Consider the following 17,471-nt stretch of genomic DNA (forward strand, 5'->3'; position numbering starts at 1 on the left):
AAATGGCCCAAAATGACCTATTTAGCATCCTTCATAAATAATGCATATTTTTCCAAAAGGTGTGAAAATGAACCAAAATTGATCAAAACCATGGGCTGTAGTCCATGCTTTTTGCCCAAAAATTGCGAAAAATGACCTATTTTGCATACTTCATAAATTATTCATCTCTTTATAGAAGGTGTGAAAATGGGCCAAAATCGATCAAAACCATGGGCTATAGACCATGCTTTTTGCCCAAAAATGGCCAAAAATGACCTATTTTGCATACTTCACAAATCATTCATCTCTTTAAAAAAGGTGTGAAAATGGGCCAAAATCGATCAAAACCATGGGCTATAGTCTATGCTTTTTGCCCAAAAATGGCCAAAAATGACCTATTTTGCATCGTTCATAAATAATGCATATTTTTTCAAAAGGTGTGAAAATGAACCAAAATCGATCAAAACCATGGGCTATAGTCCATGCTTTTTGCCCAAAAATGACCAAAAATGAACTATTTTGCATACTTCATAAATTATTCATCTCTTTATAAAAGGTGTGAAAATGGGCCAAAATCGATCAAAACCATGTGCTATAGTCCATGATTTTTGCCCAAAAGTGGCCAAAAATGATCTATTTTGCAGCCTTCATAAATTATGCTTTTTTTTTCATAAGGGGTAAAATATACGATATATTCTGTGTACGTGGTGGGATAGCAGGGTGGTAATAAAACATGTATTAAAGAAGAAGTACAAGAGTAATATAGAAAGAAGAAGAACAACAAAAAGAAGACAAACTGTCTTTTGTATTAAAGTGGAAAGAATAAGAAAATAAAGGCAAACTTTATATAATATTAGTGTGATTTTTCTTTGCCCTTGAAGCAATATTCTACGTAATATGACATTGTCGAAGACGCAAATATTATTGTCATTTTTCCTTTTTCCTTTTTGATTATAAGTTGTAATTATACAACTTTGTTTTATTGGCTAAGTAAAATCAATCTGATGGAATCATACGATTACCTTTTTGTCTATGTTTGCCTAATGATATGACATGTCCGTCAAATGCTCGTCAAATCTCGTTATCAGCTTCCTGCTTAATTTGCATTTGTTAGTTTACTCAGGGTTCCACTTTGCTATGTTTTCGCCATGATGAGCGTCCAAGCTATTCTTGTGAATTGATACAAGTTTTATGCTCAAAAATGCAAAAAGAAATCATTGTTTTGAGTGTAGTTTTAGTTTTTGTCTATCCTGATTGTCACATTTCGATAAGCTCCATCGCTCTAGAGGGATTTACTTACGGGATCTTTAAAACATCGGGAATCAGAGATTGTTTTCAGCAATGCAGACAAGAGCCATCCTGTCAGAGTCTTGACTATTATACTAATATATCGCTGTGTGAGCTTAATAACCGAACAATTGCGCAGAAACCTTCGCATGTGAAGAAACAAGTTGGTTCAACGTATTTTGAAAACCCGTATAAAGGTAGGAAGAATAATCCATCCATCCATCCATCCATCCATCCATCCATCCATCCATCCATCCATCCATCCATCCATCCATCCAACCATCCATCCAACCATCCATCCAACCATCCATCTATCCATTTATTATTCAAGTCATTAAATTTTTCATTCTCATAAATAATATCCATCCATCTATCTTTTTTTTTCAGTTCCTTTGGGTTCGTCGGCATCAGTTCCCGCAATTTCATGTCAAGAAATCAACAACACATCTTCTAGTGCAAAAGAAGGCTACTTCTGGATACTTGATGGCATCACACTTAGTCCTGTCAAACGATACTGCCTAATGGGTAATGTCATTGATGTTCAGTTACCAAACTTGAAACTTTGCCATAATATTTTTTCCTGATATTTGTCTTTAATTTACAGCCAATTCAAACACAGAAATAAATTCATTTACAGTTAATACTGAATACTATGGAACTGAGGTTATTGCGTTATAAATTAAAGTGAGAGTGCGCCAAAACCAGAATAAATCCATTATGTTTTAGTATAGCGAAATTTATCTCAAGCTATATTTTACAGCAAATAACTTGCATAAACACATACGCCAATAATATAGAACGTCTAGTTTAGTTTATTCAGGCCTCAATTGTTTACTTAATATTTAAATATTCAATATACAGCTTGTAGCTTGTTTGATCAATAATCTTAAATCTTAATTTAGTTATTTTCATCTCAAAAGTACGACAACCAATTTATATCGAACTTCTAAATAGTGCAAAATTTTGTCGGAACATTATATGAAATCCCTGAAATTTTTTCCATATTTTCACTTCTTGTTGTCATGTTTTCGTGATCGTATCTAAATTACGCACTCTTCACACATCAAATCGAAATATGGCGTCCAATAGGCCCTTTGCAGCTAAGCAATCACATGCTGATTGATTCACTGAGAGCAAATGAATGAACATCTTGATTCCCATCAGTGAAATTTACTGGACTGCAAACAAACTTTCTACAACCTGTTTCGAGAGATCGTAATAAAACTATATTTCGTAACACACTGGATACACATGTTTTCATTCAGTTCTTTACAAGTAGCTAAAAAGAATCACCAATTTAATATAAAAACAAAAATTTTGCGGTCCAGTACAGACACGTGACCGTTAACTGCAAAGGGCCTATTTAAATAATTATTGATTTGGACTGAGTAGCCTCTCATACATGTGAAAAACCGACCATTTTATGTTTCAAATTTCACTACGATTCCCCAACGTAACCCTCTATGCAAGTACCTTACCTACCTTCTATATTCCACATATACACATCAGTCCTACGTATCCCACCTATTACCTATCTCATTTGGATCAGAAAACCTGAAAAAGGACTGAAAAATATTAATATGATTTGTTGATTACCAAGTCCCTGAATAACACGTATACAAATCTTCTGATATTTTTAACCACAGGCCACAGCTGTATGAAGTTGGCTGGATCGCCATCAGAAGGGATATATACACTTGCAAATAACGTTGAAGTATGTGTACTTGCCTTTCCTACAAATGAGTTATATGGCATTATATGGCTTATTATCAAACTGGGGAAATTTTACTCACCTTGGCTTAAGGCGCGATTACACGGAGCAATTTTCTCTGCAACTTGTTTCTTAATGGCGTTGCGACACAAGTTGCAAGAGTGTTACACGGTGCAACGGGGTCGCAATCGTTGCCAAAAGTCGATAGAAACGAATTCTGCTTTTTGCAACGTTTGCTGCAACTTGTCTTGCAACATTTTTCAAATTGCGCTGTAGGTTACACGCTGCAATGCTCTGTGCATCTTGTGTCGCAACACTGTTTACTGTTGCCTTGCCTTGCCTTGTCTTGCCTTGCCTTGCCTTGCCTTACAATTCTTTTCTATTAAGGTGTACTGTTACAAAGGATGGACTTTGATCGGTCGCTTCTCTAACAGAGACACAAAGAACTGGATGAGAGACGATGCCTCCTGGTGGTACGACGTCATGACAGGTCAAGGTGACACCACCAACACATCTGTCAATCAAGACATGATATCTCCCGCCTTCTGGTCACTTCCAGGCAGGGAGTTCAAGATCACACGATCTGACGATCCAAGTCACACTGCTCTACTTCAAACCACATCTAACTGTCTGGGATCCCGTACATTTCGTTCAATGATAACGAGCTATGGAAACTTCCGCAACGGTACCGTGTGGGCGAATGACAAATGTCTTGGAAGCTGTAGTGTAGTGTATGGTGGCCAATACTCCTCTACTGATGGATTCTCCCAGGCAAAGTGTAGCAGCAATATCCAAAGCAGTAATAGGATCGGGTTTTGGTGTCATTGGAGTGCTGATGGAGCAGTGATGATGATTGGTGGAGGGGGTAGCGCATGCGCACGAGCTGATCATGGCATCGGTATTACAGAAGAGAACGCAGCTGATTTTGCCACTACACAAGTTGAATGTCACTTCGGAGAAGTTTTAGGCGAAGGAAGTGGTTCTTGTCCGTCATCATCGTATGCTCTTAATTTGTGGATTCGACAGCTTTAAACACATCTTTTTTCCCATTTGTCTCAGTCCGAAGTTGAAAGAAAGACTGGTGATGATTTCTAGGAATTAATTTGGAGATCTAAAACGCTAGACCACGTTCTATGCACTACAAAGTCAATACAAACAACACAAACCAATATGGAAACAAAATAGCTTGATGTGTGTTAGTCTAATTCGCGCAAGGTTATGTACACAGTGCAGTGAGATGCCAGATGCATGCATTTTTATGGTGCTTTTTGTGTAAAAATATAAAAATATTGTATAAATAGATTGTTTAGTACGTTCTTTTCATTGGGATACCAAAATATATATAATAACACTATTCTGTGCGACAGACTAATAATTGCACTCATTATTGATTCACGTTCTCGCTTGCATATCATATAATATGTCAAAAAAGATCGTAAGGTCGCGTTTCATTTTCTCTGCAGCATATTACTTGTTTATACTTGTCGTAACAAGAACCTGGAGTATTTTGTTACTGATGACACAATTTGGCCTAGACAGCATTATTCAATTCCTTAATTATTTCAGCATTTTGTCAGTCAAAATGAATCAGGAAAAGTTGATTTTGAAACCATCAACTAACACACGTACCGTTTTCTGTTTAGTGTTGGTGGTGTTAATGTGTTGTGGTGAATTTGTACGTATCGAGATGATTCTGAAGCAACAAAATACGAAAATACAACAGTTGGAGATCAAGATGACCTTTCAAGCAGTTAATGTAGACAAGATGGCGGCAACCAAAGGAAAGGTTCTAGAACAACTCGCTTTAGACGTTAAGGAATGTTGTGGAAGGACAAAGAAACGAATACAAAGGAGTGTTGACGGACAAGACTTAGTAATGCAGAAAGAAACCGGCAACCATACGAAGAGTGAGAGTCGTCTTGTTGAAAAACTGACCAAAATAATCGATCAGAAAATGAGCAAAGCTATCTCTGCTAAGAACTTTATCGCTATACGAGGGAGAAGAGGCAGAAGAGGACCCAGAGGACCACCAGGACCAATGGGTAAACCAGGTAGAACAGGCAAGCAAGGAATACCGGGACTAAAAGGGGATCCAGGACAAAATGGAGCTCCTGGTCCTCGAGGCATGCCGGGACCAAAAGGGGACCGCGGTCCTTCGTTAGAACATCCATCAGTTGTCATCTCTCCGCCTCATTTAATCGTCAATGAAAGCAAACCAGCCATTTTACACTGTTCTGCAAGTGGATATCCTCGACCTAAGATCGTTTGGAGTAAAGTGGATGGTTCATTGTCCCACAAAAGATCAATGGCTGATGATACTGGTAAACTGTTGATTGAAAACGTCACATTCAATGACTCAGGGGTATATCAGTGTCATGCTTCTAATATCCTTGGTAAAACACAGACAATATCAAAACTCGAGGTGAACTTCCGTCCAAGATTGACATTAAAGAGCGGACCAATCTACGCTAAGATAGGAGACAATGTTACTCTGCCCGTGTGTCACGTGACGGGCCATCCACAGCCGGAAGTTGTATGGCAGAAGCCAGTCGGGCGGTTACCAAGTAAGCGTGTCAGTCTTCGAGATAATCTTTTGACTTTACTAAGCATAACAAGTGAAGATTCTGGTGCCTATCTGTGTAGGGCTGAAAATCAACTTGGATTCGAGGTAGCAGGATGTGTTTTAGTCGTGGTACAGTTGCCTGTAATCATCGTTAGACCTCCGCCTGTATTGAACGCCACACTCACCTCGACCCTTATGCTCAATTGTTCAGCTCAAGGTGCCCCTCCACCGATAATCAGCTGGAGAAAAGAAAAACAGGATCTTCCAGTAGGACGGTATGAAGTACGTCATGGGTCATTGATGATAAAAAATGTGGTCAGCTCTGATTCAGGTGTCTTCGTGTGTACCGCTACGAGTGTTGGAGTTGCTGATATAGTAACTAAAACACGAATTAACATTGTCTACAGAGACTGTGCAGAGATCTACCAATCAGGTGAAAGACGTAACGGTGTGTACACAATACATCCCGACAGTCAAGAAGCCTTTCAAGTCTACTGTGACATGACAAGTGATGGAGAGGGATGGACTTTGATCGGTCGCTTCTCTAACAGTGACACAAAGAACTGGATGAGAGACGATGGCTCCTGGTGGTATGACGTCATGAAAGGTCAAGGAAGCACCACAAGTACGTCTGTCAATCAAGACATGATATCTCCCGCCTTCTGGTCACTTCCAGGCAGTGAGTTCAAGATCACACGATCTGACGATTCAACTCACACTGCTCTATTACAAACCACATCCAACTGCCTGGGATCTCGTACATTTCGTTCAATGATAACGAGCTATGGAAACTTCCGCAACGGTGTCGTCTGGTCGAATAACAAATGTCTTGGAAGCTGTAGTGTAGCGTATGGTGGTCGATACTCCTCTACTGATGGATTCTCCCAGACAAAGTGTAACAGCAATATCCAAAGCAGTAATAGGATCGGGTTTTGGTGTCATTGGAGTGCTGACGGAGCAGTGATAACGATTGGTGGAGGGGGTAGCGCATGCGCACGAGCTGACCATGGCATAGGTATTACAGAAGAGAACAAAGCTGATTTTTCTACAACACGAGTTGAATGTGACTTCGGAGATATTTTAGGACGAGGAAAAGGTTCTTGTCCGTCATCATCGTATGCTCTTAATTTGTGGATTCGATAAACTGTTGAACATTTGATTATATATTGAGCCATTCTTTATAGTGATAAAAATGATGATAATAATAATAATAATAATAATAATAACAATAACAATAATAATAATAAGTTTACTAGAACTATTATAGGCTTTTAATTAAAACCAAAACGGCTAAAATAAAGCGACACACCTACACCTGAAACGATAAAATCTTTGGACAACAAATCTTGTCATGAAGAAAACGTAAGTAAAATCTTTTTATTATATAAACTATAGTCGTTTACAAAGATTTCTACAACTGAGAAATTTCGTATTTCAACACGTGTAAAAATACGATAATTTTCACATGTAAAATCATAACCAATCAGTTTTCAGTATTCTGTGACGTCATTGCTCTCACAGACGCGGGAAAATCACAACGCTCGGCAGCTTTGTCTCGTATGTGGTCCCAAAGATTGCTCACTGGATCGATAATATTGTTAAAATTATCGAAAATTAAGTTCAAAAACATGGCTGAAAGGTTTGTCACATTTGATTTACAAGACGTCATAGATTTTATCGTGGAGGAGGAAAATGCAAACACCAAAAAAGACAAAGAACGACCTGTCGCTCATTCAGTTATTTCTCACAACTGAGAAGGAGACTCGACCGATTGAAGAGATTCCCACTCAAGAACTCGACTCGTATTTGTCCAGATTTTTGCTATCAGTCAGAAAGAAAAACGGTGAGGAATATGAACCAACCACCCTACGAGGGTGAACAGTCTAGAGTTGAACTTGATTTGGGTTTGTTTACTAGAGACTGTATTTAAATTCTCGGTTTTACGTAATAAAATTCCATTGTTTTCAAAAAAAATACAGTGCTGTGGTTTATATAATAAACAGAAAAATACATGGCCGCTTGGAGGTATGGAAGTTATCTTCTCGTGTTCAAATTTGATATCTCACTCGAAGATAACTTCCATATCTCCGCGAGACCATGTATTATTCTCTATATATAGAACTTTTCTTTCATTTTGGACCCGGAAGTCGTTTTTCCTAACAACTGACGTCACAGTTAAAAGCGGCTTTATTTTCTCGCGACATCAAATATACGATTCCGCCATTGCCATTGAAAAGCACTTTAGGAAAACATATATACCACATTATAAGCCTATCATGAAAACCTGTTAAAGATCATTATTAGAGGAACGGTTCTTTGTTGTAATTCTCAACACAGCAGCACTTACAAGTTTTATATATCGGTGCATGTCTTTAATTCATTATATGAATATTTAAGTTAATAATTCTGTGATTGCGTTCTGTCGCATTGTGAAAGAAATGTTAGAATCTTAAATAAAACTGTTGCACTTCAGGAACATCTTCAGCCGCATGTGTCAACATCTTCAGCCGCATGTGTCAACATCTTCAAAAGCATGTGTCAACATCTTCAGCCGCATGTGTCAACATCTTCAAAAGCATGTGTCAACATCTTCAGCCGCATGTGTCAACATCTTCAGCCGCATGTGTCAACATCTTCAAAAGCATGTGTCAACATCTTCAAAAGCATGTGTCAACATCTTCAAAAGCATGTGTCAACATCTTCAAAAGCATGTGTCAACATCTTCAAAAGCATGTGTCAACATCTTCAAAAGCATGTGTCAACATCTTCAAAAGCATGTGTCAACATCTTCAAAAGCATGTGTCAACATCTTCAGCCGCATGTGTCAACATCTTCATAAGCATGTGTCAACATCTTCATAAGCATGTGTCAACATCTTCAGCCGCATGTGTCAACATCTTCAGCCGCATGTGTCAACATCTTCAGCCGCATGTGTCAACATCTTCAAAAGCATGTGTCAACATCTTCAAAAGCATGTGTCAACATCTTCAAAAGCATGTGTCAACATCTTCAGCCGCATGTGTCAACATCTTCAGCCGCATGTGTCAACATCTTCAAAAGCATGTGTCAACATCTTCAAAAGCATGTGTCAACATCTTCAAAAGCATGTGTCAACATCTTCAAAAGCATGTGTCAACATCTTCAAAAGCATGTGTCAACATCTTCAGCCGCATGTGTCAACATCTTCAAAAGCATGTGTCAACATCTTCAAAAGCATGTGTCAACATCTTCAAAAGCATGTGTCAACATCTTCAAAAGCATGTGTCAACATCTTCAAAAGCATGTGTCAACATCTTCAAAGCATGTGTCAACATCTTCAAAAGCATGTGTCAACATCTTCAAAAGCATGTGTCAACATCTTATCTTCAAAAGCATGTGTCAACATCTTCAAAAGCATGTGTCAACATCTTCAAAAGCATGTGTCAACATCTTCAAAAGCATGTGTCAACATCTTCAAAAGCATGTGTCAACATCTTCAAAAGCATGTGTCAACATCTTCAAAAGCATGTGTCAACATCTTCAAAAGCATGTGTCAACATCTTCAAAAGCATGTGTCAACATCTTCAAAAGCATGTGTCAACATCTTCAAAAGCATGTGTCAACATCTTCAAAAGCATGTGTCAACATCTTCAAAAGCATGTGTCAACATCTTCAAAAGCATGTGTCAACATCTTCAAAAGCATGTGTCAACATCTTCAAAAGCATGTGTCAACATCTTCAAAAGCATGTGTCAACATCTTCAAAAGCATGTGTCAACATCTTCAAAAGCATGTGTCAACATCTTCAAAAGCATGTGTCTACCGAAAAACAAAGTACATTCTGCTAATTCGATATTTTTTTGATGAGGGATTCTTTTGGGATTCTTCTCTGAGGGGTTGGGACATCGGGAACCCTGTGGATTGAATAGGAATGATAAGGAAAACTAGTGCCTTCGGAAGGTTCCAAACAATAATTTTTCCACAGGACTCCCAAACGTATACTAAAGAACCACCACAAGCCAACACGAACTTTCCTCAATCCCCAAATGATCTATGGGAGTGAAGTGGAATGGTGCCAGTTAATTCTGTTATTTCATATTCCAGGTATATCAAGGGTAAGTGCACCCGTACATTTCCATTCGTATCGCTGGCCAGGCATTAAATCCCAGTACGGTTATCCTTATATACCTTGCATCTATTGGGACCTCAAGGGTATGAGTCACCACTGTCAATCCATCGTTATTGGCATCAAGTTCCTAAGAGTGACATAAAAATAGCCCAATAACCACTATTATTTTTGAAATCATTCTCTTAATACCACCAACATGGCCGCCATGTCTTGCATTTACTCTCTTAGGAATCAAGGGAGAATGGTGTAGTGGTAGTTCATTCGTTTCTCACCTCTGGGGTCTCGGGTTTGATTCCTTGACTTCACATCACATATATATAAAGTTTGTAAGTTCTCTCCCTTGATTCGAGAGGTATTCCTTTGGGTACTCCGGTGTTTCTCCCTCCGCAACCTTACAATCTAATAAATCCAAGTTCAGTCTGTGAGATAGCTGAGATAGCAGTGCCCTGACTTAAATCAGTCCAAAGGTTGTTTCAGGGTTCAATCTGTGAGTTAGCAGTGCCCTGACTTACATCAGCCCAGAGGTTGTTTCAGGGTTCAATCTGTGAGTTAGCAGTGCCCTGACTTAGATCAGCCCAGAGGTTGTTTCAGGGTTCAATCTGTGAGTTAGCCGTGCCCTGACTTTGATCAGCCCAGAGGTTGTTTCAGGGTTCAATCTGTGAGTTAGCCATGCCCTGACTTACATCAGCCCAGAGGTTGTTTCAGGGTTCAATCTGTGAGTTAGCCATGCCCTGACTTTGGTCAGCCCAGAGGTTGTTTCAGGGTTCAATCTGTGAGTTAGCCATGCCCTGACTTAGATCAGCCCAGAGGTTGTTTCAGGGTTTGATCTGTGAGTTAGCCATGCCCTGACTTACATCAGCCCAGAGGTTGTTTCAGGGTTCTATCTGTAAGTTAGCCATGCCCTGACTTACATCAGCCCAGAGGTTGTTTCAGGGTTCAATCTGTGAGTTAGCCATGCCCTGACTTTGATCAGCCCAGAGGTTGTTTCAGCAGGGTTCTATCTGTGAGTTAGCCGTGCCCTGACTTAGATCAGCCCAGAGGTTGTTTCATGGTTTGATCTGTGAGGAGTTAGCCTTGCCCTGACTTAGATCAGCCCAGAGGTTGTTACAGAGCTATATATCAATCACACTGCTTCCTTCAGTGTTCATCAGCCCAGAGGTTGTTTTAGGGTTCAATCTGTGAGTTAGCCATGCCCTGACTTACATCAGCCCAGAGGTTGTTTCAGGGTTCAATCTGTGAGTTAGCCATGCCCTGACTTTGATCAGCCCAGAGGTTGTTTCAGCAGGGTTCAATCTGTGAGTTAGCCATGCCCTGACTTACATCAGCCCAGAGGTTGTTTCAGGGTTCAATCTGTGAGTTAGCCATGCCCTGACTTTGATCAGCCCAGAGGTTGTTTCAGGGTTCAATTTGTGAGTTAGCCATGCCCTGACTTAGATCAGCCCAGAGGTTGTTTCATGGTTATATATCAATCACACTGCTTTCTTCAGTGTTCGGTCTGTGAGTTAACTGTGCCCTGAATTTGATTAGCCCATGCAGAGGTTGCTTCAGGGCAGCGATCAAATTAGGCTTCTTTTTCTCTGGTATCTAATCAGAAATTTATCTTGTCATACAACTAACATAGCGCTAGCCGCCAAACTGTGCAATATTCTATACTGATTCTAAAGCCACTACATTGATTGTTGTACCTTAAGATAGCTGTCACTACCATAGTTTTCCCATGTACTTCCATCATCACTATACTTCACGGAATATTTTGTAACCCACTGAACACCATTACTTCTTCCCTGGCTCGCAATCTTTGTAAGCCTCATTTTTTTCTTGAAGTCGATTTGAAGATATTGGCCATTAGATGGTGATAACGGTGCCCAGGCTGATGCATGGTTTAGACGGGCATACCATGGGTATGTAGAATCGGTAGCACTGTAGTAGGAAGATGCTGTCATCTGCGAATCTGTGATCCTGTTGTCTTCAAGTCCAACCGCACTATCGCACCCTACATGGTGGAAATAAATTTCATAATTTATATAAAATGAATGTGTTCGTTCGTTCGTTCGTTAGGTTGGTGGGTTGGTGGGTTGGTGGGTTGGTGGGTTGGTGGGTTGGTGGGTTGGTGGGTTGGTGGGTTGGTGGGTTGGTGGGTCGGTGGGTCGGTGGGTCGGTGGGTCGGTGGGTCGGTGGGTCGGTGGGTCGGTGGGTTGGTGGGTTGGTGGGTTGGTGGGTTGGTGGGTTGGTGGGTTGGTGGGTTGGTGGGTTGGTGGGTTGGTGGGTTGGTGGGTTGGTGGGTTGGTGGGTTGGTGGGTTGGTGGGTTGGTGGGTTGGTGGGTTGGTGGGTTGGTGGGTTGGTGGGTTGGTGGGTTGGTGGGTTGGTGGGTTGGTGGGTTGGTGGGCTTGGTGGGTTGGTGGGTTGGTGGGTTGGTGGGTTGGTGGGTTGGTGGGTTGGTGGGTTGGTGGGTTGGTGGGTTGGTGGGTTGGTGGGTGGTGGGTTGGTGGGTTGGTGGGTTGGGGGTTGGTGGGTTGGTGGGTTGGTGGGTTGGTGGGTTGGTGGGTTGGTGGGTGTGGGCTTGGTGGGTTGGTGGGTTGGTGGGTTGGTGGTTGGTGGGTTGGTGGGTTGGTGGGTTGGTGGGTTGGATGGGTTGGTGGGGTGGTGGGTTGGTGGGTTGGTGGGTTGGGTGGGTTGGTGGGTTGGTGGGCTGGTGGGTTGGCTGGGTTGGTGGGTTGGTGGTGTTGGTGGGTTGGTGGGTTGGTGGGTTGGTGGGTTGGGTGGGTTGGTGGGTTGGTGGGTTGGTGGGTTGGTGGGTTGGTGGGTTGGTGGGTTGGTGGGTTGGTGGGGTGTGGGGTTGGGGGGTTGGTGGGTTGGTGGGTTGGGGGTTGGTGGGTTGGTGGGTTGGTGGGTTGGTGGGTTGGTGGGTTGGTGGGTTGGTGGGTTGGTGGGTTGGTGGGTTGGTGGGTTGGTGGGTTGGTGGGTGGTGGGTTGGTGGGTTGGTGGGTTGGTGGGTTGGTGGGTTGGTGGGTTGGTGGGTGGTGGTGGGGTTGGTGGGTTGGTGGGTTGGTGGGTTGGTGGATTGGTGGGTTGGTGGATTGGTGGATTGGTGGGTTGGTGGGTTGGTGGGTTGGTGGGTTGGTGGGTTGGTGGATTGGTGGGTTGGTGGGTTGGTGGGTTGGTGGGTTGGTGGGTTGGTGGGTTGGTGGATTGGTGGGTTGGTGGGTTGGTTATTATTTCGTTAGTTATTGTTGGTCGGATGATTGTTTGGTTGGTAGTTTCAGGTGGGTTGTTCATTCAGTTGCTTGGGTGGGTCGGTAGGTCGGTAGGTTTTTTATAAACTACCCACCTGCTATTTCCTCTGCTGTCATAGGAATAGATTCACAGTTTCGTGTCTCAACAGATACCCCTTTACATTCATTGGATGGTTCCTCTCCTCGTGGACTATTGTAAGTACAGTTTCTTGATCGGTGTTTTGTTAACGATGTCTGGATCGGTTTAGGGCCACAAGTGTCCGACCACGAACTCCAGGGACTCCAATGAAGGCCTTCGACTGGTAACAAGAAGAGAATATTAGTTCATATTAAATGGTTGCTCCTATCAATGGGCTACTGATCTTGGAATATGCTGGCTCACAAACCCAGCATGGGAGATGGGTGCTCCTATCAATGGGCTCCTGATCTTGGAATATGCTGGCTCACAGACCCAGTATGGGAGATGGATGCTCCTAGTAATGGGCTCCTGATCTTGGGATATACTGACTCACAGACCCAGTATGGGAAATGGATGCTCCTAGTAATGGACTTTGATCTGAGAATATGCTTGCTCAAAGACCCAGTATGGGAGATGTGTGCTCCTATTAATGGACCTTGATCTGAGAATATGCCGGCTCACAGACCCAGTATGGGAGATGTGTGCTCCTTTATATAAAAAATAAGAAGCCTCCTTTAAAGCGACCCCGTCAATCAAACGCTATTTTATGAGAAAAATTGTACTATGATTGACTGACAAAATTCTCACTCTTTTTGTCCAAGAGTGTAGTATGGCCAATGGATGGGTTGCCCCACAAGAGAATATGAACTAAGAGAAGGAATCCTACCTATATAGCCTTGTAACCATCATAAGCACAGTTTGATGCTATTTTTAGCTTGAGATATTTCGAGCGAAGAACCTGATTGGTTGATTTCTTGAGGGTAGGCGGCTTCCAGTTTTGCAGTATACAAAAGCCTGTGTTTTTTTCGTGGACGTAGCGAAATAAGGCGCTTTTCGTGTCCTAAAACGAGGCATTTAAAGGGAAGCATGATTATCGCGCGGGCATGGTAACGAGTTAAAAATAGCATCAATAATTCTAAAAATAGCATCAAAGTGTGCACATGATGGGGCACGGGGATTCTTTCTCTTAGTTCATTTTCTCTTGTTGCCCCAACTATAGCAGATTTCTTATCAGAGGTGACACTAGCTCATAGACTCTTCATATGATAGTAATGGACTATGACTTACCCTTATCACATTGTTCTCCGTAATATGGGGGATACGTGCAGTTACAGGAATGAGTGTTATTGTTGTAGAATGGAATACATGTGCCGTTGTTCTTGCATGGCATCGGGTGACATGTAGACTAAAACCAATAGATACAAATAATTAGAAGTTAGGAGTTCATTAGTTCTATAGTATCGCTATAGTATACTATAAATATCGCAGGCGCGGACATTAAACCGGGGCATTTTCGGTATGTGTGATAGGAAACCATTGGAAACCATGGAGTTAAAGGTGATTTCTAAAACCCTTAAAGAAAAGGTTTTGTCTGAATTAAGATATATTTTTTCAAAAAGTTATTATCCTGCTCCCCAACTATAAGAAATTTCAAAGTATTTCTTCGCTAAAATATTTTTCAAAGTTTTGTATGTGTTTTGCATAGCGCGCGTAATAGTCTTACCCGAAAATGCTTCGTTTTCGATTCTGAGCACACGATACTTTTAACGGCGCTCACGCATCTCGGAAAAGATCTATTGGCCATACTTAACTATGTATTGGCTGACCAGCGAATTCATTTCACTCGAAAACCGATATCGTACTCATCACGAATGTTACTTGAATCCCGTAACGAAAAGATTGTAAATAGACTTTATTTTCTACAATTTTTACGATTTACAAGACAAAAAATAATAAAAATAAATAAATAAAAGACATTGCGTATGAGACCGCATGAGGCTCTAAGTTTTCATCTAAACTTGAATGCAACTTTATCTCTGATAAGGTCGTCCTCATTATTATTCTTTATGTGAAGAATACTAATAAGGATAAAATCTTGAAATAAACTTCTCATCCTCATTAGTATTATTAATATCAGAGCACTAATGGAGAAGACTTTATCGGGTTAAAGGTCGCATGCACGTGACGTCTGTGCTCGCTCCAATTGGATTAGAGCTTATGAATTATGCATGAGTTATTGAAGAAATTGTAATAATTATAGTGAGTTTTTAGGAAATCTTATGAGGATTCTTTAATAAAAACACTATTCAAACGAATTGCGAAAATTCACTGATCGCATTAACATTTCAAACGTAAGAATTTTACCAATTTATGACACTGACATACAGTAATTTGCAAAAATTATGGCCGTTTCAAATAAACACACAAGTATATTAAAAATCCATCACAAATAACGGAATATCGTTCTTGATTTTTTCCCCGCGAAAGCCCTAGTGATAGACAAGTTGATATATCAGGGATGATATCCCATAATTTCTGATATGCTGAGACCTGAGAATGTATACACACCCTAACTGTAGAAAACCAGAATTAACCAACTGAAAAATAACTACAACACCGTTAAAGTGAAAATGGTAGAGACTAGATAAACTAGTTAACCGCGTCGGTGTTTGGAATCGAAAAGTAGGAGAATTGATTTAACTTAATAATAGTTATCGACGTACGTCTCAGGAATATCATTTTTAACTTTATTACTCGCTTTTCTTATTTATTTCTTTACTTTCAAATTTTAGTTGTTTTTTTTTTTATATAGTTTTAAATTTTATCCAGTATATTTTTCACCAACCAAAATCAGGATATTCATTATTTCTTGCTGTTTATCAACGTGGTCAGGTGCTTTGTACTGTCATTGTTTTCTTTACTAATAAATGTGTAATGTGTAGTTAATATGTCGTATCACTGAACTAAAGGCGCGTTAAAGGAGCCAGGAGGCAAACACATTTATATATCAATATATTACCTACATATAACTAAAATCTCTCGACAAGACACGTTTTTATCTATTCCCTAAGTGTTACTAATAAGAAAACAAGTGTTTTCAAATAACTTCCAATTCTGACTTTTTTGCAATACTCAGTATGTTTAGCTTCGACGGAATACTAAATATGCTAAAAGTTGCTGAAAGTATGCCATATCAATGTACTTGTTATTAATTGTTTTTCTTGCAATTTCTTTTGAATTTATAATCAGGAAGCTTGAAATTTCCTTTTTTATATATCTAGGTGTCATAGGTATCCTGTTACACGTTGAAACTTTTAGCTTAAGAGAACTTGTGTGCAACAGCGTTGCGAGACAAGTTTCAGAAACAATTGCACCGTGTAACACCCCAGCTTTGTGAAAATTTTGTCGCGAGAAAGTTTCACGAAAAGTAGAACTGCTTTCTACTCGTGCAACCGAAACTTGTGTCGGGAACAAGTTTATTTTCAGGACGAAATAGCGCCGTGTAACACCCCTGTGAAACTTGTCTCGCAATGCCGTTGCACGACAAGTTTAAGCCAAAAGTTTCAAAAAAACAAAAAACAAAAAAAAATGTAAAAAACGTTAAGATTTTAAAAAGCTATAGAACAATTTAAGTCTCCACTTCAATAGTATATTTACGTAGCAATAAAATTGCTAAGAACTGCTAAGAACTCAAAACGTGCTCAAAAACATCGTTTTCCAGAACTTGCTGGTGGAAAAAGCGACAGGTGTTCGTGATGTTTGTGTTGTAAATCCGTTTTGGAAAATCAGTAGCTGAGCTTTGGTTAAAATATATCTAGTGCCCAACATTTGCGATCTTATTTTTACATATCTATCTTAGTTCAGTTCCCCAGTAGACTTTTACATTTTTCACAGTTTTTAATATTTGTGAGCCCTCACGTTTGTCAAGTGCTTTTTCCAATAAAGACTATTATTATTTTTATGATAAATGATGATTAATGACTTCAGAAATAAAAGATACTTACCTTAATGCTGAAATGCACAGAGTCTGTTTTGTTGATCAAACTTGACGAAGAATTAAACATGTCGGTCGAAAGAAGTTCACATCTTAACATCCCTCCATCGGCTACCAAGTTGAATGAGAAACACGGATGGCTTCCGACACAAGAAACCTCACAGAGCTTTTCATCTTTGACCAGAAGAACTCGATATGACAAAACATCAAGGTATTTTTTTGGGTGTTTGTTCAACACGGCAAAGTGTATCCCACTCGCACGATTTCTTATGAGGGATCTACCTCTCGCTTGGAAATAATAATTTTCTATTAGATTCCCCCAAGAAAAGTTAACAAGACCTAAGAGATTGACGAAAAAGTAAAGAGTTTTGTATATTTTCTGAAGTTGAGGATGCATGTTCAGCTTTAGTAGTTTAGTAGGTTATCTTAATGAAGCTCGCGGGCAGGTGTTTGACATCAGGTCATTTTTATTTACGCATTCGGTCACGTGCTGCTCATTAAAGCCCATTATGGTGGAAGCCCGCCCTTTGAATCTGATTCTTCAGTCAACAATACTTCGTGACTTGAATTGATTTAAAATGCGCGGCTGTGACATCGACTTTAGTAACAGTTCTTCTTAAAACTCTACAAATCTAGC

The 17,471-nt window shown here is 40.3% G+C and overlaps 3 protein-coding genes across 3 annotated transcripts; 2 read left to right on the plus strand and 1 right to left on the minus strand.

Annotated features, from left to right (window-relative positions):
• The first annotated feature begins 1,130 nt into the window (after positions 1-1,130).
• Positions 1,131-4,300, plus strand: LOC116298594 (uncharacterized). The gene is made up of 4 exons (XM_031707111.2): positions 1,131-1,463; positions 1,654-1,791; positions 2,913-2,980; positions 3,365-4,300. The coding sequence occupies exons 1-4, from the start codon at positions 1,181-1,183 to the stop codon at positions 4,007-4,009; spliced, it is 1,134 nt and encodes a 377-aa protein (XP_031562971.2). The 5' UTR covers positions 1,131-1,180; the 3' UTR covers positions 4,010-4,300.
• Positions 4,301-4,389: 89 nt separating this feature from the next.
• On the plus strand, positions 4,390-8,121 carry LOC116298595 (uncharacterized). Its single transcript, XM_089032812.1, has 2 exons — positions 4,390-6,902; positions 8,014-8,121. The coding sequence occupies exon 1, from the start codon at positions 4,398-4,400 to the stop codon at positions 6,681-6,683; it is 2,286 nt and encodes a 761-aa protein (XP_088888938.1). The 5' UTR covers positions 4,390-4,397; the 3' UTR covers positions 6,684-6,902; positions 8,014-8,121.
• A 1,192-nt stretch (positions 8,122-9,313) lies between these two features.
• LOC148909854 (EGF-like repeat and discoidin I-like domain-containing protein 3) lies at positions 9,314-17,231 on the minus strand. Its single transcript, XM_089032442.1, has 5 exons — positions 16,845-17,231; positions 14,128-14,245; positions 12,977-13,180; positions 11,333-11,640; positions 9,314-9,774 (listed from the first exon to the last, which is right to left on the minus strand). The coding sequence occupies exons 1-5, from the start codon at positions 17,229-17,231 to the stop codon at positions 9,628-9,630; spliced, it is 1,164 nt and encodes a 387-aa protein (XP_088888568.1). The 3' UTR covers positions 9,314-9,627.
• Between the last annotated feature and the right edge of the window lie 240 nt (positions 17,232-17,471).

The sequence above is a fragment of the Actinia tenebrosa genome, unplaced genomic scaffold (assembly GCF_029948245.1).
Source record: "Actinia tenebrosa isolate PJP-AT-01 unplaced genomic scaffold, QUT_ActTen_1.0 PGA_scaffold1__47_contigs__length_23844297, whole genome shotgun sequence".
Taxonomy (NCBI): domain Eukaryota; kingdom Metazoa; phylum Cnidaria; class Anthozoa; order Actiniaria; family Actiniidae; genus Actinia; species Actinia tenebrosa.

What these genes read in the sequence shown, in the direction of transcription:
- LOC148909854 (XM_089032442.1), bottom strand. Translation starts at nt 17,231, where the DNA reads ATGCATCCTCAACTTCAGAAAATATACAAAACTCTTTACTTTTTCGTC. An exon ending in CGGAGAACAATGTGATAAGG is followed by an intron (nt 13,181 to 14,127) that starts GTAAGTCATAGT and finishes TCTTGTTACCAG; the next exon opens with TCGAAGGCCTTCATTGGAGT. An exon ending in GTAGTGACAGCTATCTTAAG is followed by an intron (nt 9,775 to 11,332) that starts GTACAACAATCA and finishes TGTCACTCTTAG; the next exon opens with GAACTTGATGCCAATAACGA.
- LOC116298594 (XM_031707111.2), top strand. Translation starts at nt 1,181, where the DNA reads ATGCAAAAAGAAATCATTGTTTTGAGTGTAGTTTTAGTTTTTGTCTAT. An exon ending in CAAACGATACTGCCTAATGG is followed by an intron (nt 1,792 to 2,912) that starts GTAATGTCATTG and finishes TTTTAACCACAG; the next exon opens with GCCACAGCTGTATGAAGTTG. An exon ending in CACTTGCAAATAACGTTGAA is followed by an intron (nt 2,981 to 3,364) that starts GTATGTGTACTT and finishes TTTTCTATTAAG; the next exon opens with GTGTACTGTTACAAAGGATG.
- LOC116298595 (XM_089032812.1), top strand. Translation starts at nt 4,398, where the DNA reads ATGTCAAAAAAGATCGTAAGGTCGCGTTTCATTTTCTCTGCAGCATAT.